The 22,586-nt window shown below is 37.4% G+C and overlaps 1 protein-coding gene across 2 annotated transcripts; it reads right to left on the reverse strand.

The window, feature by feature from the left end:
* Positions 1–1,307: 1,307 nt before the first annotated feature.
* marveld2a (MARVEL domain containing 2a) lies at positions 1,308–21,582 on the reverse strand. Of its 2 annotated transcripts, none has more exons than XM_038272562.1 (9): positions 21,445–21,582; positions 14,516–14,560; positions 10,602–11,576; positions 9,164–9,384; positions 7,215–7,244; positions 6,954–7,117; positions 5,135–5,306; positions 3,207–3,257; positions 1,308–2,501 (listed from the first exon to the last, which is right to left on the reverse strand). In XM_038272562.1, exons 3-9 carry the CDS (start codon positions 11,557–11,559, stop codon positions 2,382–2,384), a joined length of 1,716 nt encoding a protein of 571 aa, XP_038128490.1. In that variant the 5' UTR covers positions 11,560–11,576; positions 14,516–14,560; positions 21,445–21,582; the 3' UTR covers positions 1,308–2,381. The 2 variants fall into 2 exon arrangements, with proteins under 2 accessions (XP_038128490.1, XP_038128491.1); XM_038272563.1 differs by having other exon boundaries at positions 14,485–14,560.
* Positions 21,583–22,586: the final 1,004 nt, after the last annotated feature.

Here is a 22,586-nt window from a genome sequence, read left to right on the forward strand (position 1 = left end):
CTTAGGACACTTTTATAATTATTGCATATATAGACCGTTTTAAATGAAGCGCATGTGGTTTTCCTAACATTTGTTTTCTAAAACACGATAAAACACCCGAATCTGAAGCGAATCAAATCTTCCTATCTGCGCTATTTCAGATCGTTTTACCCTGAGAAAAGGATTTGCCTCAAAACAGGTCCAACTTCACAGCTGCAAATGATTAATAAAAAGGATTTACAGTTTTTAACCTTAGAGCGCTACTTCCCAGGATACAGTTACCCTGAGGAGCTTCATAAAGAGCTTTTGCAGCATCGTCAAGGTGCTGAAATGACGCCAGGAGGACAAAGATGCAGGAAGCTAAAGGAAACTATTCAAACCTTTTGCAGATAACAGGAAGACTGAATAAATTCCAGCAATATTTTCTATAAAATAATCACAACCTCAAGCAGTCTTAGCAAGGGAAATTGCGTTACTGCACTGGCAGATTATTTTGAGTTGAGTTTTATCAAACATTATTAATCCAACAGAATCTAATCTTTAATATATCGATCTCCAAAAAAAATATCAACTAGACGTTTTTTGCGGTTTTAGACAAAATCATTAAGTTTGAAGCATTCAGGGCACATTGGTTATATATTTCTATCAGGACAGCAACTTAGTATTTTACTTTTTAGGGGGGATCAATAAGCAGACAGTAGAAGATGCCTTGAAGAATATTTTTATACAGAATTTAAACCAGATTAAGTTATAGAGTTTCTGATTGATCAATTACTAAATTATTTAAATAAGGGCTGCAATCAATTATTTTAGTAATCGATTTATCACCTGGTTATTTTTTCAATTATTCTTTTAGTCTAAAATATGCTTTAACTCAATTAACATTTTTAAATAAACACTTTGATTTAAAAAAAAAATGCATTTTGAGTAAGTTTTGATATTTAGATTATCTAATTTAATCTGTAACAGAAAATTTATCATATATTTTGTTTAAAAATTGCTTTATATTCTTGGAAGTTTTGCCTCAATTACCGCATTTGAAACGCGACTCTTGTAGGCAAAGTTATGCGTTATAATCTGTGTAATTATAACCCTTGGTTAGGATTTCATTCCCAAATTAATGATAATTTCAGTAATCCATTTAAATTTATCAAATTTTTTCACCTCTAATTCAATTATTTAAAAGAATATAAGGCAAATTCTTCCGTGAATATTATTTTTTCCTCTAACTCCTAAGGAATAAACTGAACCATCATTATTTAATGAAACCCAGGAGAAAACAAACTGATCAAAGGTTAAAAGATGGTCTCAGAGATTCACCTTTTAAAAATGTTTACAGCTTCATAACAAATGAGGTCGAATGATTGTTTTTTTTTTTCCTAGGTTTGTCCAGAAGAGAGGAGCTCACAGATTCTGACCATCCTGCAGCATTTAGAACCAACACGAGTTAATTAAGCTAATGGGTCGGTACCAAACGTCTGCAGAGCTGAATGACTGATTGGAGATTTCAGCCATTTTCAGGTGTGTTTGGAGAAGGGATGCAATTAAAGGTACAGAGAGACATTTAGTCCAGTTTTGATGAATTCCTTTGGAAAAAGCATCAATTCCAAAAAAAAAAAAAAAAGAACCAGGAAGAAAAAGGAAAGCTAGACAGGAAGTCTGACATGGAAAGAGTAAAGGTCATCAGTTACTTTTCAAAATAAGAGGGAAATCAGGAAGGTAAAAAAATACTACAAAAAATAAAGCGTATATCTGCATTAGCTCTATTAAAGGACCAAATTAAAGACTTCTGCCCAGTTTTTTTGGTAACCATGGTGATTACAAGCATAGGATGCACAATAAGATCTGCAATTATTTAAAACTGATTTACAGTGATTTGATCTAAATAATATTTCATCTTTAACGCTTGAGTTGAAAAAATTAGTCCTAAAATATACTTATTTCAGAATCAACTTCATAAAGTTAAAGCTTTAGGAAAAAAGTTCAAATCTGGACCAAAAATCTTGAAGGATGCTTCTCTCCTCTCCTAACCTGTAATAAAGTCGTCTTTTCTTGGTTTTATTAGACATCAGGCTGCATCTGCGCACTATTACAGTAGAAAAAAAATATAGATCTAAACATCAGGTTTGATTCTAGTGAAGAAAAGCTCTGAGAAGTGCTGAGGTGGAGATTTTGTAACCTGTTGGGTTCCAGGTGCTTTTCTAGAAATAGCATTCTGAGAATCTTCAGAAAATATAAAGCATGTTTGCCCTTTTAATCTCCCTCTTGCGATCTTTGAAAAAATGCTTACAGACATTCTGACAAACTAATAACTCATTTGAATTAGCCTTCGTTTGCCCTTCAGTGCCATTTTCACCTCTAGCGGTTGGCTAGCGGCGGCAGCCTGGCGTTCAGGCCGAGCTTTAGCTGTATCCGTCGTTCCACTCCATGACTTTGTCGTACTCCTGTATCCTTTGTTTGATGTGCGACAGTTTGCTCTTCAGATACTCGCATCGCTCCTTCTTCTCCAGGAAGGTGGGGTCCTAGAGGCGGAGCAACAGAAGCAGGAGTTAGTGGGAGACTAGGAGGCATTTTGCTCCTCATTTCTTCAGTCTGGACCCAGAATCCTTGTTCTGTGTGAGGATAAGAACCTCTTTATCCTCTGAGCTGCTGTTTCTATTTTTTAGTTTAATACATAATGAAAACTCTGTTCTGTTGTCATGCTTTCATTAAAAGCTCAAATAGGAGCCACCAGAAAACCCTGTAAGCAAAAAGCATCCAAACAAACTCAGAGACACCTGGAATAGATCAGCATGTGTTTAAAGTGAGAGCATTTTCCCTTATTTTAATGGGGTGAAGGTTTGTTGTGGCGGAAGGTTTGCAAGCAAGTCTGGTTGTGGCCGGTTTGTTGGAAGCATCTTCCTAACCATTTTTTTTTTTTTTATAGTAGAGAGGTCTTTTAAAAAATGTGTTAAAATCCTCCACTGTACCTTTAAAAGAAAGGTATTTATATGATGCATGATGCACTTGAAACAAGATATTAGAGTTTTCTTCTTATTTTAAATAAATTTTTCTCTTCTACTGCCATATTGTCTAACTTACCTGCTCAATTTAAGATAAAATATATTTATTTTAAGAACTGACCTGATTACATTTTTTTACATTTTTTGCAGTGTAGAGTTTGATCAAACAGACAGTATAAACAGTAAACATGTTAAAAAAAAAAAAAAAAAAAAGAGCGAGCTCACGTTTTTCTTCTTCTGGTAGTCCTGCAGGATCCTGTTGATGCGATCCACCTCCTACAAACACAGATAGTATTTCACTCAGGTGATGTCATAGAGTGAAACTCTGTAGGAAAATTAGGAGAGAGAGAAAACAGATGGCTGCCTGGATGGAGCCCATGAGGAATTTGAGGGTGGAGAGAAACAGGAAGAGGAAGTAAAAACAGAGGAAGTGACGGGATGGAGAAGTCAGCGACGTTTTGACAACAAAGACAATGAGAGGAATTTTTCTGAACAGGCAGAGATCCTTCGCTGGGTCTGAATGGAACTATGTATAATCTATGCTGGATGCCTAAGGGGAGATGTTTGAAAATTGTGGAAAGCAATTTGAACTACATTAATTCTATGAAAAGCACTTTATAAATAAAGTTTGGTTGATTTTAATTTCTTCTCCTCATCTTTACTGTAAGAACACAGTCCAGTCAGAACAGCTGGTCCCCCAGCTTTACCGACTGGTTTAGATGGAGGGGAATCTATCATCCCAGTTCCTCCCATTTAAAACACAAGTATGAAGGGAATTTAGTTCCTTTATTGTTTTAAAAAAACACATTTTGTAAATTAAAATTTGAATAAAAGAAAAATCTAATCCAGAAATGAAACTTGGAAACATTTTGAATCAAAAAGTGGTTCTAAGAGAACCTGTTTTCTCAGATTTAATTTTTAAAAATACAAAAAACTTTGTCAGATTTTATTCTATCAAAAACTACTTACCGGTAGCTAAGAAAGTAATATTAAGATTATTGAACACTGACAAGGTTCCACAGTTTAAAATGTGGGTAAGTGATTTTACTGAGATTCATCATTTGGAGAAAGTACAATGTTAAGGATTCCAGTAAGTTCTGTAGTATCTAGCAGCCGGTTTTGCCTTCATTTTTTCTCTTCCCCGCTTTTATTGTGAATTCATTGTCAAAAATATAGAGCAATGAAATAAACTCTCTGCATTTAACCCATCCCCTTGGGGAGCAGTGGGCTGCCATTGTGTGGCGCCCGGGAAGCAGTTTGGGGTTAAGGGTCTTGCTCAGGAACCCAGAGTGGTAGATTGTGGGGATCGAACCGGGTGTTTGTAACCTTCTCAAAACACAAGCACACTACTCTAACCACTAGGCCAACAGTCCCCCCCCCCCCCAAAAAAAAAGCCAAGATTCCTTTTTTTTTCTTCTCCCAGATAAATAGGTAGTACCATCCTAAAGTTTACATGATAATCACTGCAGTGTAACTGTTACTTAGTTGAATTCTCTGACTTATTTTCATTGTTATATTGGTAAAAGTATTTTTTTATACAGGTAATTTGTTAAATATATCAATACTTCATACTCCAATGTATGATTTATGTATGTTCGGATATATATGCATATATTTAAAAAAAAAATCTTTAGATTTTACATTTTGAAAGAAAGCCATGAAAATGCAAAATGTAAATTCTATTAAAACATTTTTTGAAATATTTAAATAGGATCAAATCTGCAAAAAAGATTTTTGAAAAAAGAAAAATAAACAACTTTCAGTGTAACCAGTTGCTCTGCTTAAATCAGCTGCACGGAGAGCCCTGACGCTCAAAGAGGAAAACGAATTGTTGCAGTAACTCTACCCCCAATTTACAGAGTGAATGTCATAAACCTCCATCAGTAAACTTTGAATATGAAGTTTAGGTCTAGAAAGAGGAACTTCCCCCATGAACAATGTGAACTGTAACAAGGTCAACATGGAGCTAGTGTTTTAAACAACCTCCTTCACACACATTAAAACAAAAACAAATAAATGTAACCTTTAAGGGTTACGTAGTTTGTAATGTTTTGGAAAAGCTCCGATTTTAATCACGGGGAAAAAAGAAAGAAAGTTTATATCCAAAGAAATGCTGTCATGTAGAGAAGATTAAGGAATTAGTGACCAATCACCATCTGGGTTGTGGGCTGCTGAGGCAGACTGTGAATCATGGCGTCCATCTCATCAAACTTCTTCAGTGTGGCCTGAACATCTGCATGGAGCTCCTTGTACTCTGCGTACTGGTCGTTGAACACAGCTCGGTACTGGTCCCGCTCTTCATCAGACCGGATCACCGGATATTTCCTGTAAAGAACCACACAGGATGAACAAAGGAACGAGCCGTTTCCATAATCATGACTTCTTATCCCAGAAACGTGCTACATGTAGCTATATTCTGATTAGCATAATCCTGAAACAATAACAGAAATTTTGTTAGCAAGAACCAGGCAGCAGTGGTTTCATTTACAGGGTAATGTATGGAGTTACTTTTGTTCCATTATTGTTGAAAGAAAGAACATGTTTTGGGAATTTAAATTTTAGAAAAAATTAAGAAAAAAAGAAAAAGACTTGAAAAACTTCTTAAAGAAAGCTTTTGAAAGTAACTTTGCCATTTTCTCACATTCAAATTTTTGTTTTCAAATATTTTTTGGGTTAAGTTAGTAAGTTTTTAAAAGTTTAAATTCTTTTTTTCTTTCAATTACAAAACTTATTCTTTAAATGCATCAATAATAGTACAAACTTCACTTCATACATGTGAGGTAAACATTCGCTACGTCAGAACTTGTTAGAAAGATGTTTTTATCTCCTCTTATAAACACCTTTAAAAAAATATAACCGAAAACCTCCTTAAATATGCGTTAAAATATTTTTGCTAAATTTAGTGAGTTGATTTGTTTAATAAGACACAATCTGTGTTGTTAATATAAAGTTGTTATTTACAGTTTATCTCCTCTTCTATTACAAATTTGTAGATTTCTGCAATATGCTTTTGAAATTGGTTAACCCCATCCTGCTGCGGTTGAACGATATTTAGGTTTAAAATTGTTTTTTTTTTTACTGTTTAAGGGGATGGAGTTTAGCAACATGTTATTACTATAGATGTTTGATTGGATTGAGATTATAGTGATGAAACACCTCATCCCCTGAAGCTGTTTTTGAGAAGGTTAATTTTTAAAGGTATTCTGACCCAGTTTCTGTAAAATCTAATGCTACACTGTTGTTTCCTGCCTCCAACACATCTGCTGTTTTGTTTTGCCTTATAACCGAACCGCACTGTGCTCCTAAATTCCCCAACTAAACCCTTTGACAAATGTACCATAATGCAGAAGATAACGAGGCTTTTCATTTTTAAATATGCTGATAATCTCTGGTCAGATTAAGTGATCTGTTAAAATATACGTGCTTAATTTCTGTGTCTGTAATCCATTTCTGTTTCATGGTTCTTATGAATTTTTGGCAGTACTTACTAGGGTTGTCAAAAGTATCGAAACTCAAAAAAGTATCGATACTGAAATGTTGTATCCGGATACAATACTCATTTTTAAAAGTATCGATACAGTTCTACCACCAGTGGCACCTAAGCAGTCATTCATCTAAAGTTCAGAATAGAGGACAATGTACTTTCAGAACACTGTGTGATTGAATAATTATTTTTGTTTCTTAACTGGTTTGGCTAGTGTCATTGTTATGTGTGCAAAGAATAGCCAAGGAAGGAACACTTAATTTGAATTTTATAAGTTTTTTATCAAGCTTGCATAATATTATGCACAGCATACAACGTTTATTGTGTTTATTTATTGTATTTTATTTATTAATTAAAATATTTCTGTTGAATTTTGGAGTCTTTGTTTTTATCCTTGTGGTATCGAAAATGGTATCGAGTATCGAATATTTTCCTTAGTATCGGTATCGAGTTGAAAAGTTTAGTATCGTGACAACCCTAGTACTTACGCAATGTAATCTGGGACGACGACAGGTTTTGGGATATATCCTGACGGTATGGCTCCCTGCACAACCTTCGGAGGAAGTTTCTTCGGTACAGCTTGGATGGGAACGACCGAGGAGCCTTGGACCTGCTCTGGAATTCTGGGAGCCGGAGCAGAATCAGGAACCACCTGAATAGATAATGGCAAAAACATCATAAAAGCTGCTTTTATAAGAACTAAATGATTTTAAACAGTTGTAAAGTACAGTTAATAACGTGGTACTTACAAGGGACTGCACGGCACGCAGATCAGAAGGCTGCATCAGAACACAGAGAACGGAGAGAAGTCAATCTTGGTTGAAGGAGACTTAGAGCATCGGAACAGAGCTTCTATTTATGTTTTCTCCAACATAAAACCAGAGCTGATGGAAATATCTGCATCAGTCTGTAAACTTTACTAATGAATTGATTGTATACAGAAGTGCTTTAAATGCTTTAAATTTTTTCAGACATTTTTAAACCCGAAAGAAAAAAAAGGCCTTTTAAAACAAAGAAAACTCCATAAAATGTCGCAGGTATCCCTTCACCCCTCTTCTCAGTCTTTACCATTTAGTACCTTTCCTTGTAAAAATGGGCTCAGGCTGAATTATTCTCATCTTCCTACAGATTCTACATTTTAGCTGGACTTTGACTAGGCCACTATAACACATAAAATATCCTTTGATCTAAATCCATTTTAGTGACCAGTTAAGGGTGGATGCTCTGCTAAAAGGTTGCATTCAGCTCCGTTCATGACCGCTTTCAGATCCCATCTCACTTTCTTATTATTTGACCAAAGTAGTAAATAAAGCCGGGCATATACTGTGTGATATTGTCAATCCTACTCCGCTGCAGCTTAAACTGTACTACAAAACTACAGGGTTTAAATGTTCACAGCTCACAATGTATGTTTGTGCGGCCCGACGCTCTGATGCGATCTACCTGCTCACACTGTACCTCTAAAAACCACATCGGACTTAGGGCCGAGAGATGGCGCTGGTCAGACTCGTTAATCCAGAAGAAGAACTCCTTTGTTTGCACATGCGCCATGCTCGAGGTTCTGGTAAATCGCCTTGTAGCTCTGCTTCAACAGCAGGAACATGTTTGATTTTCCCCTGACGATTCCTGATCTGAAGGTGGTCATGCGAGGCTAATCACCCTCGTATCCCCTGGATACTATACGACACAGGACGCACGATGAGGCTGAAACTCGGCCCTATTGAAAAATCTGCACGACTTGAGAGTCGACAGGAAAAGGGCAAAAAATCTTACAGTGTATGTAAAGCTTAAAGCAAGTAGAAGTTGGGTTTTTTTCCGCTTATTTCAGCACAGAAAATGAAAGGTTTGCTTTTCTAATCCAGTTTCAAATCTTATTGTTGTTAGAATTTAAATTTTGGCTTCTGTTATAAAAACATTTACTTTCCCATTTTATTCCAGGCAGAAAAACATTCATCACACACTGATTTAAAGTCGTTACATTCAAAAGCTCATGCAGTGATCAATTTATAGTCTGATTTTGGAAGCGTCCTGCTTATGGGGCTAAATAGATGTCTGGAATTTTAACTTTGTGGAAAAGTGGAAAAAGATTGAGCTTCTGCCATAAAATCAAAATAAAACCTTCATCTGTGCAGCGATTTACTCCCAGACTTCCTCTCCTGTTACACAAAAAAAACCTTTTTGTAGTGATTAATGTTCCCAACACAACAGATAAAGCTTATCTGGGAAAATTTTTAAATTTCAAGGAAAATCTCTTTTACACAAGTGTACACGGGCCAATGAAAATATATTTAATCGATATATAAATATATATATAAAGACCCATTTCTAACAGGTTGTTAGCCCTTATGAGGCTGAGGGAAATTAAAAACTTATTAAGTTAAATTTTTATTTTTCAGGAATAGTTGTTTAAGTCAAAGTTGTTGTTTTTCCTCCTATCACATGAGGCCGTTTTTAGAAACTGTTTCAGTTTTCTTATCTCATACAACGTCGACCACACCTACTCACTGGTCTGTTTGCAAATTCAGTGGTAAGTTATTTCCCAACGTCAGCTTTATGGGAAACATGTTTGCAACAAAGGAGGAGAGCTTGTCAAAATGATTTTCTGCTTCTTACAGGAACCTCTGGGTGAATTCCAGGAATCCCAGGACCGAGCCCAGCTGTGACAGAACAAAACAGCCAGACGTAGCTGAGCTCTCACCTCCTGGCCGTACCTCTCCCGGTACCTGCGGGCGGCCTCGTGCCTCCACAGCTTCAGACAAACAATGGCCCCGATCAGATACACAACCATAGTGACAAAGAGGAAGATGATGGCTGCGGTCTGACCGGCCTCAATTCTGCAGAAGACCCCGTTGATACCGTTGTTGAAGACTGGGTAGGAGCACAGTCCTCCTCGGTTGGTGTCTCTGACATAAACGATGCCTGGTAAAGGAAACACAGGGAAAAAGGTCCAGTAAATGTAAACATGTTTAACACCGCCCAGCTCTGCAGAACAATTCCTGCAATGAGACGGCTTAGCAGACATTTTACATCAGGACTGATGGAAAATTATCCAATTTTTACAGATTGATTGTAAATCTATAAATAGCCTGAATCACCTGATGCCAGTTTTTACAACAGGGCTATTTTCAAAGGATCCTGTAGGGGGAGCACAACTCGAAAGTGACCTACTGCTTGTTAAAAAAATTTAAAGAAAATCTGCTAGAAATGCCGACTGTAATAAAAGCTGGAAAAGTTTTGCTTTGATGATTTATTTGCTTCTAATGACCGTATTTTCTGGACTATAAGCAGCTACTTTTTTCCTACACTCTGAACTAAGAGGCTTTATGCAAAGGTGCAGCTTATATGTGTGGATTTTTCTCTACCTGTCATCGGTGGAAATCAAATTAACGGCTCGTTTTCATTTAGCATAAGAACATGCTAGCAGCAGGCACGACTGGAAACAAATCTCAGAGTCGAACCAATGAAGAAACTGGGCTCAACTCCTGCAGAGCTGAAATAAAGAGCTGACAAAGCCCCATCTTTCATTAGAAGCTCTAACTGCTGCGAGCCAAAAAGCTAACGGGAGCTAGCATTCTTCTATGAACCTCGCAGATATTTTTGATTTATGCCCAATATTGAAGCGTGGTCTGCGCTATGTTATTCCACGCCACAACGCAAGAGGGACAACAAGGAACTAGCTGTGGGTCTAGATACGGCCGAGGTGGTGAGGAAGTGGGGCAAGTTTGTCCGACAACAGAAGGACATGATGGCGAAAAAGAGCGGGTATCCAGGTGGAAAAAAGGATCCCAGCGTTCTCGCTCCTCGCTCTTCTAGCTGGTTCATCTTCACAAGTCATTTTCCACAATGGCGGTCACACAAACAAAACAAGCTGGTAAGGTATCAAACAGGAAATACGCATAGTGTAGAGTGGATGTAGATTTGACCAATCAGAGGCCTCCTGTCTGCGGTCACCTACAGCTTTGGAGAGGTGCACCAGAGTGTAGTATTTCTATAGAGTGAGTATAAACCAGCCTTATGTCTCCAGTTGTTTTTTTGGAGGCGGCTAATCTATAGTCTGGAAAACACGGTAAGAAGTCTTCCTCAGACCTCTGGATCAAGCAGAAGCAGTGTAGAAGTGTCACTCAGGGATCTCTTACCTGCCGCCATGTACAGCACCGCCAGAGCCAGGTTTATGACGAACTCCGTCAGGGGCCACCAGTTGGAGTCCAGCAGGATGGTTCGGTAGTACATGGTCATCCCCAGTACCAGCATGATTACGGTCACCAGCCAGGCCAGTCCTGCCACCACCAACACAAACGGAGTCTTGGGTCCGGTGTAGTACGTTTCGCTCGATACGCCACCGTAATAACCTGCGCCATACGCTCCGCCAGGAGAGGAGTATCCGAACATGTTAAACCATTCATTGTCTTTGTGGATGTAAGCGCAGACGCAGGCGAACACAGCTGCTCCCAGCAGCAGCTCCACGCAGCCCAGGATCCTCAGTAGCCCCGCCCACGACTTCATGTAGCCATAGCGCTGGTGGTACTCCTCCACCCGCTCGCTGTACGTCAGAGCCGTGTGGTGTGTGTGTCCCGACACAGAGCCGAGGACGTCGTGTCCGTCTAGGAGCTCCTTGCGGGAGTTGTAGCTGCCGCCGGAGCCGCCGTACGGATCCCGGTATGATCCAGGGAGGGAGGGGGAGTGTGGCGGGGAACAGCGCACCCCGTCAGTGGTGCTGCCGTTGTTGTTGTTGCATGAGGACTCAGGCATGGACCAGGCCTTCTTGCTGCTGCGGTTGCTTCCTCTGAAAAAGTTTTTCCAGGAATCTGGGATGAAGCGGTGGACTGGCTTGATGTCGATGGCCGGGTCCGGCTCCAGTTCGGTGTCGCCCTCGCTGCCGCTGGGATCAAACTCCGGGCCGACTGGGGGCTGATCAGGCAGAGGGGGAGGAGGGAGTGGGTCTGAGCTGTTTGCCAGGTGAGGGGCCCTCCCCTCCCTCAGGGGCCGCAGGTCGTAGGACTCTGGGCGGGGCAGGGACTCGTGCGGAACCTGGTCATAATACGGCGCCTGGCGGACACGCTCAGTGCGTCCGTGAAAGCCTCCTCCATAGGACATGAGGATGGTGGTGGTCCCTGCAAAACAAAGACAGGAAGTGAAGAAGGTGCTTCTGGTTGCTCCGGTTACCGAATTGAGTGTCCTGCACACATTGATTTCCAGTGTGACACAAAGCAGAAAGCAGGAGAACAAGGATTATTGGTTCTTCCTTAATTGGCCTTTTTCAAACTTTTATAAGATCATTAAGCAAAACAATAAGTTTATCAATGCTTTAGCTAGCTTACAGTTGTGGTCTGTCGCAATCAGTTCTAAGGTGATGCTAGGTTCAGAACGCAAAAAAAAAAGGTTATGCTGCTTCATTTTTTACGTTTGGCCGCATTAAGGTCTGGCGCTTAAAGAGCAGATTTGATGCTCCTGAAGAGCTTCCAGTAAAGTGTGTCCAGATGCGTCTGATGCTTTTGCTGCTCCTGTTTTCAATGGCAGAGAGCAGTTGTGCTATAATTGCTGTGATCAGTGGATAAAAAGTAGTTTTAATATGTTAAGTAAGAAAACTATACAGTCAGTTCATCAAGATTAACATCCTGCCTTCAAATATTACTTTGCTGTTGGAGCCGTTCAGACCGCCATACATCGGCAATTTCACTGGAAACCCCTGCGAAACAGCAGCCTTTGGCCCGGTCGCCTCTTTGGGGTTTTCCGCTACTGTTCACGGCAGCTGGAAGGCATTTTTCACATACCTAATCCAAACTACAGGCACCAAAATAATAAAATTGAACATGACATTTTAAGTTAATTTAGTCATTAAACTGTTTCAGAGGAGTGATCATAGCGCTCTGCATCAGCAGTGCTGTGTCTCTCCCTGCCAGCTCCCAGATCAGCTTCTCTGATTGGTTGATGTGGCGCGTCCAGCAGCAAGAGTTACATTTGCAGCGTGTCTCTCAGATGCTTACAAGGTCATGAGGCACTGCTTCACTTGCTTTGATGCGTCAAGATGGGCTGCTTCTGCTGCTGAAAATGCACTGCAGGACTTGTTGCTGCGCCTTCATGCGCGTCAACCATTGACTTTACATGTAAACTAGCTGCCTCTGCTGCCTCTAACGCGCACAGTCTGAATGTAGTATGACGATACTAACATTTTAAACTCCATATCGATACACAGGAAAAGAAATACCACTTTTGATACCATGGGAATAAAAAAAAGAAGCCGAATAATTAAAGGCATAAAAAAACTTTAACATGGAAAACTCATCTTTTTCAATCTCAAATGGAACGTGTTTTTTCAACAGAATCACAGATTATTTAAATAGGTGTGCAGATAAACGTTAAATAACCTAAATGTACCAAATTCTACAATATTTTTAAGCTGTTTGAGTTTTTATTTCTTTAATTTGAAAATAATCTTCAAAAAACTAAAACTTACGATAGAAAAAAATATGTAAACACTTGTATTTAGTATCGATACCAAATTAGTTTTTATCCCGATTAGGGCTGAAATCGATTGATCCGATTAATCAACTCTTGAACTGTTGTAATCAATTAATTGTTAACTGGAGTATTGAGACTCCAAAACATGCCTTTAGCTAGCAGAGAGACCCATTAAAGCAGTAATTATATCAAAAGTGTAAGCAAAATATGCAAAAATTTAGCATTTAAGATTAGGTCTCTCAATACGCTCTATCCAGAACTTCTCAAGTGGAGAAGTTTGAGTTTTATCTGGTTTAATTTAGTAAAAACAAAAATCTTTAAAGAACCTCTGGCTATCTGATTATTAATCAAAAAATAATCAATAGATTAATGAATTTGCATAAATAATCTAGTTGTAGTCCAAATCAGAATACAGGGTTTCAGTGTATACTTTTTGCTAACCCCAATCAACTAATTTATTTGCTCAGTTAATGAACTTTTGGATTAACATGGACTCATTAGTTAAATATTGCTGATGCTATGGACTACATGAGGTAAAGGTGTTTGATTAAACAATATCCCTCATATCCCTTTAGAAATCTCCGACAAATTAAAAATATAATTATATTTGCCATTGATTATACATGGTTTCCATGAGTTAAATTCATAGTTTTTACTCGATTGAAATAAAGTTATTCTGATAAACTGAAAAATGTTCCAATGTGTTTTTGTAAATGTATTTTATATATTTTTATAAAAACAGTTAAAAGCTTAACTGATTTTAAAGGTCGTCTGAAGTGACATTTTCACATTACAATTTTAGAAAAAATACTAAATATTAGGGGTGTAATTAATAATCTTTTAGCATCAATGCATCGACGCATCGACACAGCCGCAAGAGTATCGATTCATGATTTGTTTTTTTTCCTCCGGTCTATTTTTATCCATTTGCTCCTGGATGTAATTCTGACTCCCGTGCTGCGGTGGCGCTAAACCTATTGTGCACTCCTACTTCACTTCCTTTAGCCATAGCCACTTGAACACACACTTGCATAAACAGTAGGCAAGACAGACATGGCGGATTCTTGAGTATCGTAAATAATCGAATAGTTGGGTCAAGAAATAGATACGGAATCGAATCGCCATGATTGGTTTGATTTACACCCCTACTAAATATTCTGATCAAATCTTAACCCTCATCCATATTAGTCCATTTATGATATGGATGTAACATTTTTAACTAATGTAACAGAACAGCCAATTAAGTAGGAAATGGAAGAAAAAGAAGAAGAAACTGGAGGATGAAGACTTGAAAACCACTGGTTGATTAAGGAGTACCCAGAGACACCACAGAAAGCACCCTTCAGCCGAAGCCCTCATGATTGAAGAGGTTATCCCTCCATGCAAGCCGGGACAAGAATGCATTTTTGTGCTGCAACCAAATAAGAGGAATTAATTCCTTCCAGGAATGTTGCCACTTACCACTGACTGCTGGACACAGCACAAAAATACATTCTTTACAACCAACCAGACGATTCCCTAGTGTGGAGACGGGTTGAAAAAATATATATGCATGAATACCTTTCACACGCAGTCACTCAACTCGACTTACATTGGCTTGCAGGTCAGAATGCAAACCTTATGAACGTAGGATCACCTGGAGAGACAAACAGAGAGAGAGAAGACATTAGCGGCGGCTCTGAACCTGGGAATGCTGATTGGATAAACGACTGGACGCGTGCAGAGGGGCAACAAATCCTCTGCACCCTGGAGGAAGAAGATTTTTTATTACTATATCATTACTTTAAATCACTTTATAATGGTATGAATGTAACCTACTGTCACTAGGAAAGGAGGTTAAATCAACCAACACCTTTGATGGGACTTTGACATTTCATGTTCACAATTCTGGGTCAAATTTAAAATCACATCATCATAATCACAAATTTGGTCAAATATGTGAAGCTGTTGGAACATAAAGTTCCAGGGAATTGAGCTTTACATTTCAAGATTATTTTCTGATTTTTTATTTTTATTTGGTGACATTTAGAGCAGAATCAGTTTACCTGCAATGAACAAAAAGCATTAATGTCGAAGGGTTTAACAAAATCTAGCAAGGGGCAGCCATATTTCATACAGCGTTTATACAGGAATGAGTCATTTAATGCTTTTTAAAACCCTAGTAAACTAGCCCCACCTGCCAGCAGCCAAAATCATTTTTGCCTGCGGGTTTGTTCTAGCCTCGATTAATGCCCCAGGCCCTAGAACTGGCGGTTTAAAAAACAAAGGGTTGTTCTCATCAACAATCTTCTGATGTCTCATCGGGGCCAAACTAAATTACACATTTAATCTCCCATTTAGTCTGGTTTATAAGGCTAGCTTATATATATTATATTATAAATGACTCATTTATAATATATCTGACCAAATCTTTTTTGTAAAATAAAGCATTTTAAATGCAACTACAATCACATTTAATGATTTTTAATGACCTGTGAAACCCCTGTTATAATTATTTTATACTATGTTTTTCATTGTTTCATCTTTCACACTCTTTAGTCTTTTGATTAATAATCTTTATCAGGGAAGTGAGGTTGTATTTTTGTTTAGACTGATATAATACAATGGCCTACTTGTCCACCTTATTTCAAATGTTGCAATTACTGTTTGGATGTAGAGGCCTCAGTTTTTATAAAGGTTACTTTCTTGAGAATCAATAAAGATAAAATTATCAAAATTTAGCAAGTAAGCATTGTAGAGCCAAGGCTCTTGCTCAGGGATCCAGAGAAGCAATCTTTGGGACCAGAACCAGGAAACTCGAAGCCTTCCCAAAACCATTAGACTGCCACTCCCTGATTGCACAAATACAATTGTGCCATTGTAATACAGAGTGAGAACAGGAACGATTTAAAAAAAGACACAAAATAATCAACAATTACAAACTTCCAAGTAATTTAGCACAAGAAATCTTTTTATACATAAACCAACTGGAAAAATCATTGGCTCAGAATTTGTCAATTCGTTTTTTAAACAAGCCAACGTGTTAAAATGAACTTTGATTGAACCATAAAGAAAATACACATGACTGTAGTTTTTAGTCAATCCAGCTTCAGAGACATCTAAGGTTTTCTGTGTGGGTCTAACTAATAACTATAAACTAACTAGAGTTAAGGCTGATTTATACTCAGAAACCAGGTAGCCTGCATGTGTGTCGCAGTGAATGCAAATGTTTGGTACCTTACCGGCTTGTTTTGTTTGTATGACCGCCATTGTGGAAAACAACTCATGAAGTTGGACCAGCTAGAAGAGCAAGGTGAGCTAGAACACTAGGGCCCTTTTTCCACCTGGATCCCCGCTCTTTTTCACCCTCATGTCCCTCCGTTGTCGCACAAACCTGCCCCCACTTCCTCACCGCCTCGGCCGTATCTAAACCCACAGCTAGTTCCTGATTGTCCCTCTTGTGCTCTAGCATGGAGTAACACAGCACAGACCATGCTTCAATATTGGGCATAAATCAAAAATATCTGCATCAAGCTCACTGCGACACACTGCTGCGGGAGAATAACCAGCCCTTTAGACTAACTACTAACTCTAAAGCTAACAGCTTTAGAGACATCTAAGGTTTTCTATGTAGGTCTAAAGATCTGAGTGTCTTTCTCTCGCTGCACCTAAGAATCCTCAGGATCCTGTTGCAGATGTTGTGAGTAAATTGGCTACAATTTGTTTCAAATTCAGTTCTTTTTGATTTGCATAATACGTGTTCTGATGCCTAGGGCTGTGGAGGAAGAAAAAAAATCGATTCAGCAATATATTGTGATTTTTGGCAGCCCAATATAATAACCATCTTTCAGTTCCTACTTTGATTTAAAAAATAAATAAATAAAAACATATTTAAGTAAAACAATGAGGGGAAAAAAGCTGAAAGTGCAGAATTATAAATATACACTCAAATTACTGTTTTTGTGTATTTTTTACCATTTTTCAAGGCTGCACTTAAAAAAAATGAAATAGTCTAGAGCAGGGGTTTTCAAAGTGGGTGCCGCGGCACCTAGGGGTACCACGAGGTCACTACAGGGGTGCCGCAGGATTTTTTCATAGATTGATGAGAGTTTTATATTGAATGTACATTTTTACATTTTAACAATTTTGTAAATTTATTTTGATGTAAGCAAATATATTCTAAGGCGAGGGGCTTCATTTTGTGTTTTCTTTACTACTTTAAAAAAAATGATAGAAAAATAATTATTATCAAATAATGTCAAATAATCATTATAAGTTTAGGGGTACCACGGCTGGGTGGAAAAATGTGTAGGGGTACCTTGAGCCAAAAAAGTTTGGGAACCACTGGTCTAGAGGGCTGTTCTTAACAAAAAAAAAAAATTGTTTACACTTCTGAATACAAAATGACAAAATAAATCTGTCTAAGCCTAAGAAACTGGGCTCCCTCTGCACCGCCACCCTATCAGATAGCGCTGTGGAGCCTTTTTGGTATGTAGTGCCTTATCTGTAGTCAAGGCAGTCACAGTGGAAGATGTAGACCAGAGGTCACGGATTAGCGGACTAACAATACTGCATGAGTTTCGACGACAGTGTCTAACTTCACTAGCGCCACTTCTGTTAATACGGTAAAACCCTCTGTAGCATCCAGGACCAGGCTGCACGTGATACAAATGATCCAATGAGCTGCTGTCAGTCTGGGTTGCTGCTACTGCTACTTTTAGACACAGCAGGCAAACCTGTGGTTAGCCGGGCGATGGGAAAGAAGGAGAAGATGATGAGAAAAAGAGAGCAGAGAAAGTGTGGACTGCTGGAAGAACCGCAGTGGAGCCCTTTTTTCCTTCCATTTAACAATCAATCAATCTGCTTGGACCGTGCACTTTAAAAGTTGGCCTCTTTTGTAACGATTTGTTTTTGCTCATGACTTATTTTTTGGTAAAACAAAGTAACATTTGCATTAATTTTATTTTTGTACTATTGGCGGTCTAAATACAACACACCGTATGTTTAACTGGGTGAGTTTTCGCTGGGGTTAAACCATAATCACCATTAAAAAAAAAGACAGACAAATGACATACATTCAACTAAGTGTAAGTGGACAAATAGAATAGAATAGAATAGAATAGAATAGAATAGAATAGGAAATCCCCTTATTGTCCCACAATGGGGAAATTCTGGTGTTTACAACAGCAAAAAGATTCTAGAAAAAAAATGGACACAAAATTTTGGACCTCAGAAAAATGTATAAGAATAACACACTAGTGAAGAAATCAAATAGAAATAATAAAATACTGCACTGTAAAGTGTTTTAAAGGAATAGTACACCCAAAACATGATTAGCCTTCATTTTCTACTCACCTCCATGCTGAACAACACCCTGGAGTACTTTTTTGATATCTCAAATGCATCTGGAGATCTGGGAGGCTTCTTGCTGTCTGCTGACATTCAAATAATGGAGGTCTATGGTGACCGAGACAGAAAGGTCCATAAAAGCCCACAAAAAACGTGTCAATATTCCTCCATACTGCTCGTCCAATGTATTCCAAGTGTCCTGAGTGGGTAGCATCCAGAATTTACTCGAAACCAAGTCATTTAGAATGTTTTTAGAGCATAAACAGTAGTGTATAGGATTTCCTAAAAGCTTGTTCACGAGTCTACGGAAACCGCGGCAGACCAAACCAGATGAAAGTGCGCATTCAGCGTCTGCTCTGCCGATAATGCAAGCGTAGAAGAAGAAATGTGCTGTTTACCTGTGCAAAGAAAGAAACAACGAAAGAAAAATGTCTGAGGACTTCGGTGTTGAGGAAGAGCAGGAGTTCTTTGCCGAGCTGAATGCGCACTTTCGTCTGGTTTGGTCTGCCGCGGTTTCCGTAGACTCGTGAACGCGCTTTTAGGAAATCCTATACACTACTGTTTATGCTCTAAAAACATTCTAAATGACTTCGTTTCGAGTAAATTCTGGATGCTACCCACTCAGGACACTTGGAATACATTGGACGAGCAGTATGGAGGAATATTGACACGTTTTTTGTGGACTTTTATGGACCTTTCTGTCTCGGTCACCATAGACCTCCATTATTTGAATGTCAGCAGACAGCAAGAAGCCTCCCAGATCTCCAGATGCATTTGAGATATCAAAAAAGTACTCCAGAGTGTTGTTCAGCATGGGGGTGAGTAGAAAATGAAGGCTAATCATGTTTTGGGTGTACTATTCCTTTAACAATATAAATACTGTGCGCCTGGAGAATAAATAACCAATATACATGGACATTTTTACAGTAACTGATATTTGCAAATAGCAGCAACTTACAAAATAATTACAGAATTTATGAAGAATATTTTAGAAAAGGTTGAAAAATGACTGTGTTGGTTTAAAATAGCTGATCTGCCAATTTGGATTGTGACCGACACAGATATTTACCTGTGGAACAACAGAAAGTTTTTTTTTTTTTTAAGTCAAAAAAAAAAAGCTTAGAGCAGGGGTTCTCAAGAGCTTCCATCCGCTAACTTTTAGATGCAAATCCCTTTTTAACACGCCTCAATCTTAAGGCTTAATCCCTCATTTAGCTGAGCAGAGTCAATTTAACAAGCCACTAATTTGATTTAATTGTGTTAAAAATAGGTTGCATCAAAAAGTTGCAGGAAAGTAGCTCTTAAGGGCTGGACTTCAGCATCCCTGGTTTAGATCATCACAGCTGCAGATTTTTTTGTAGACCTTTGCAGTGGTAAATAAAAGATATACAACTTTGATATTCTAATTGACTCTGACACATCCATGTTTGTTAAAAATATGTTTAAGGGCATTTTCTATTTCCCCTTTACATTTTTCAAAACAGTACAGCCTTGCGTCAAAATTCTGTTTTTCATGCAATAATAAAAAATCTTTAAAATGCCAATAATACATGTCAGAGTTGTTCATTTTGACTGATGACTGCTGTAATCTCCGCAATATGGTGTACTTATCTCTAGACAGAATAATACAAAACACCAAAGTTGTCTAATATGGAAAGCCATTTCATTCAAAATTAAATTAATACACGAATAAATAAATAAATGCTGCAATTCAAAAATTACTAGTAAATGAAATAAATAAAAAAATAACACAATCAAGCAAAACTAAATAAATGTTAAGACATCTTTTATACCATATTTATATATCATGTATTTCAAGAATTATCTATTTTATTATATACTTTTTATTACTTTTATTTTGTAAAGCTACTTTAAATATTTCAGTTACTTTTGTTTTTTAATCCTTTTTCATTTTAAACTCTTTTTATTTCATTTCATAAATATCAAGACATGTTTTATACCATATTTATCTGTCATTTATTTCAAGAGTTATTTACTTTATTATGGAATTTTTGTATTTTATCTTTTAATGCTACTTTACATATTTCAGTGACCTTTGTTTTCTATCCCCTTTTTCATTTTAAGCTCTTTTTATTTCATTTCATAAATATTAAGACATGTTTTATACCATATTTATGTTTAATTTAAACCAAGAATTATTTATTCTATGATAGACTTTTTACTCTTATTTTGTAAAGCTACTTTAAATATTTCAGTAAGTTTTGGTTTTTTTAACCCATTTTTCATTTCAAACTCTTTTTATTTGATTTCTTAAATATTAAGACATGTTTTATACCATATTTATGTGTCATTTATTGCAAGGCTTATTTTATTATGGACTTTTTTTACTTTTATTTTGTAGAGCTACTTTACATATTTCAGTGACTTTTGTTTTTAACCCCTTTTTCCTTTTAAGCTCTTTTTATTTAACTTCATAAATGTTAATACTATAATGTTTTATACTATATTTATGTTTCATTTATTCCAATAATTATATATTTTATTATGGACCTTTTTTTACTTTTATTTTGTAGAGCTACTTTACATATTTCAGTGACTTTTGTTTTTAACCCCTTTTTCCTTTTAAGCTCTTTTTATTTAACTTCATAAATGTTAATACTATAATGTTTTATACTATATTTATGTTTCATTTATTCCAATAATTATATATTTTATTATGGACCTTTTTTTACTTTTATTTTGTAGAGCTACTTTACATATTTCAGTGACTTTTGTTTTCTAACCCCTTTTTTCTTTTAAGCTCTTTTTATTTCCTGTCTCATAGTCTGAAGGAAACAGCAGTATATCCCAATAAGCAGAGAAAGAGTCCAACATGTTTCCAGAATAATCAGAGCAGTGTTTGCAGTGGAGGAGGCCTGAGAAAACAATAACCCTCAGGGAGAGCAGCTGGTGCCTCCAGAAGTAATTTCCTTAACTTTATCAACTTCTTTCCGTGTTTTATGTCTAATTTCAGATGTAATACGCGCTACATTTGGACTTTGGCTAATTTAACAGCTTTTAACTGGTAACAATGGCAGCGGAGGAGTAAAGTTCGCTCCAAGTGGCCGCGTGCCATTAACAGCTGACTTTTTAACTTTAACGGTCAAAATAAATCCTCCCTGTTCGCACCGAGCTCACAGATAACTTCTTTACCATCGCAACGGAGCAGGAGAGCAGAGGGAGGCCGCTTACCTTGTTCGCTTTGCCTCCTTCCTTTCTTTTTCTTCTTCCTTCCATTTCAGTAATATTAAACCGCAGGTTTCTCTCGGACTCGATCACGTGACTCGCCCATCCCAATGACGTCATGGCGCAGATGGGGGTAGTTTACCTGTGGCTGAGTTTCAGCAAAACACCTGAGACACACGCTCACTTACTCACTATGAGTCAGCCAGCAGCGGATATTATAGTGCATTGCAACGGAATAATTTAACATGAAGAATAGAATAGAATAGAATAGAATAGAATAGAATAGAATAGAATAGAATAGAATAGAATAGAATAGAATAGAATAGAGCATTGCAACGAAATAAATTAACATGAACAATAGAATAGAATAGAATAAAATAGAATAGAATAGAATAGAATAGAATAGAATAGAATAGAATAGAATAGAATAGAATAGAATAGAATAGAATAGAATAGAAAATCCTTATATTGACCCACAGTGGGGAAATTCTGGTGTTACAGCAAAAAGATTCTAGAAAAAGAATGATCACACAAATGTGGACCTTAAAAATAACAATGACATACTAGTAAAGAGTTAACAAATAAACAAATAAAATACTGTACTGTAAAATGTTTGTGCACCTGGAGAATAAATAACCAATATACAGCTATGGATATGTTTGCAGTAATGGATATTTGCATCAGAGATGTGCAAAATGACAGCTGCATATTATTTAACTAAGATAGAAACTGTACAAAGTCATATAGTCAATATAAATAAATGATTAAGATATGATGATCACTGAAATTTGGATTGAAAATTGAAATTGGATTTAACTAATAATGAATAATTATCACAGTCAAAGGTGTGTTTAAACTATTGCGTTTTTATTCTCGATTGGAAACAAATGAGCATTTCAGCACCTTTTGTATTTTTCTGGGAGTTTATTCCAGCAGTGACGTCACGGTACGGTAAGCCTAGCGCCATTCTCCCCGCTTTACAAGCAAAATCAGTGGGAGCTACTAGAGACATCTGCAATCAGCAACTGTTATCGAAGATTTCCAGAGGACTTCACCATTGAAATTCACCAGAGCTATAGTGAAACTGACAATACCAACGTGCATGGCAGTTGGACGTGCTAATATATCGGGTAAAAGTGAAAAAAGAA

This window comes from Cyprinodon tularosa, unplaced genomic scaffold (assembly GCF_016077235.1).
Source record: "Cyprinodon tularosa strain WSP-4 unplaced genomic scaffold, ASM1607723v1 ctg837, whole genome shotgun sequence".
NCBI lineage: Eukaryota > Metazoa > Chordata > Actinopteri > Cyprinodontiformes > Cyprinodontidae > Cyprinodon > Cyprinodon tularosa.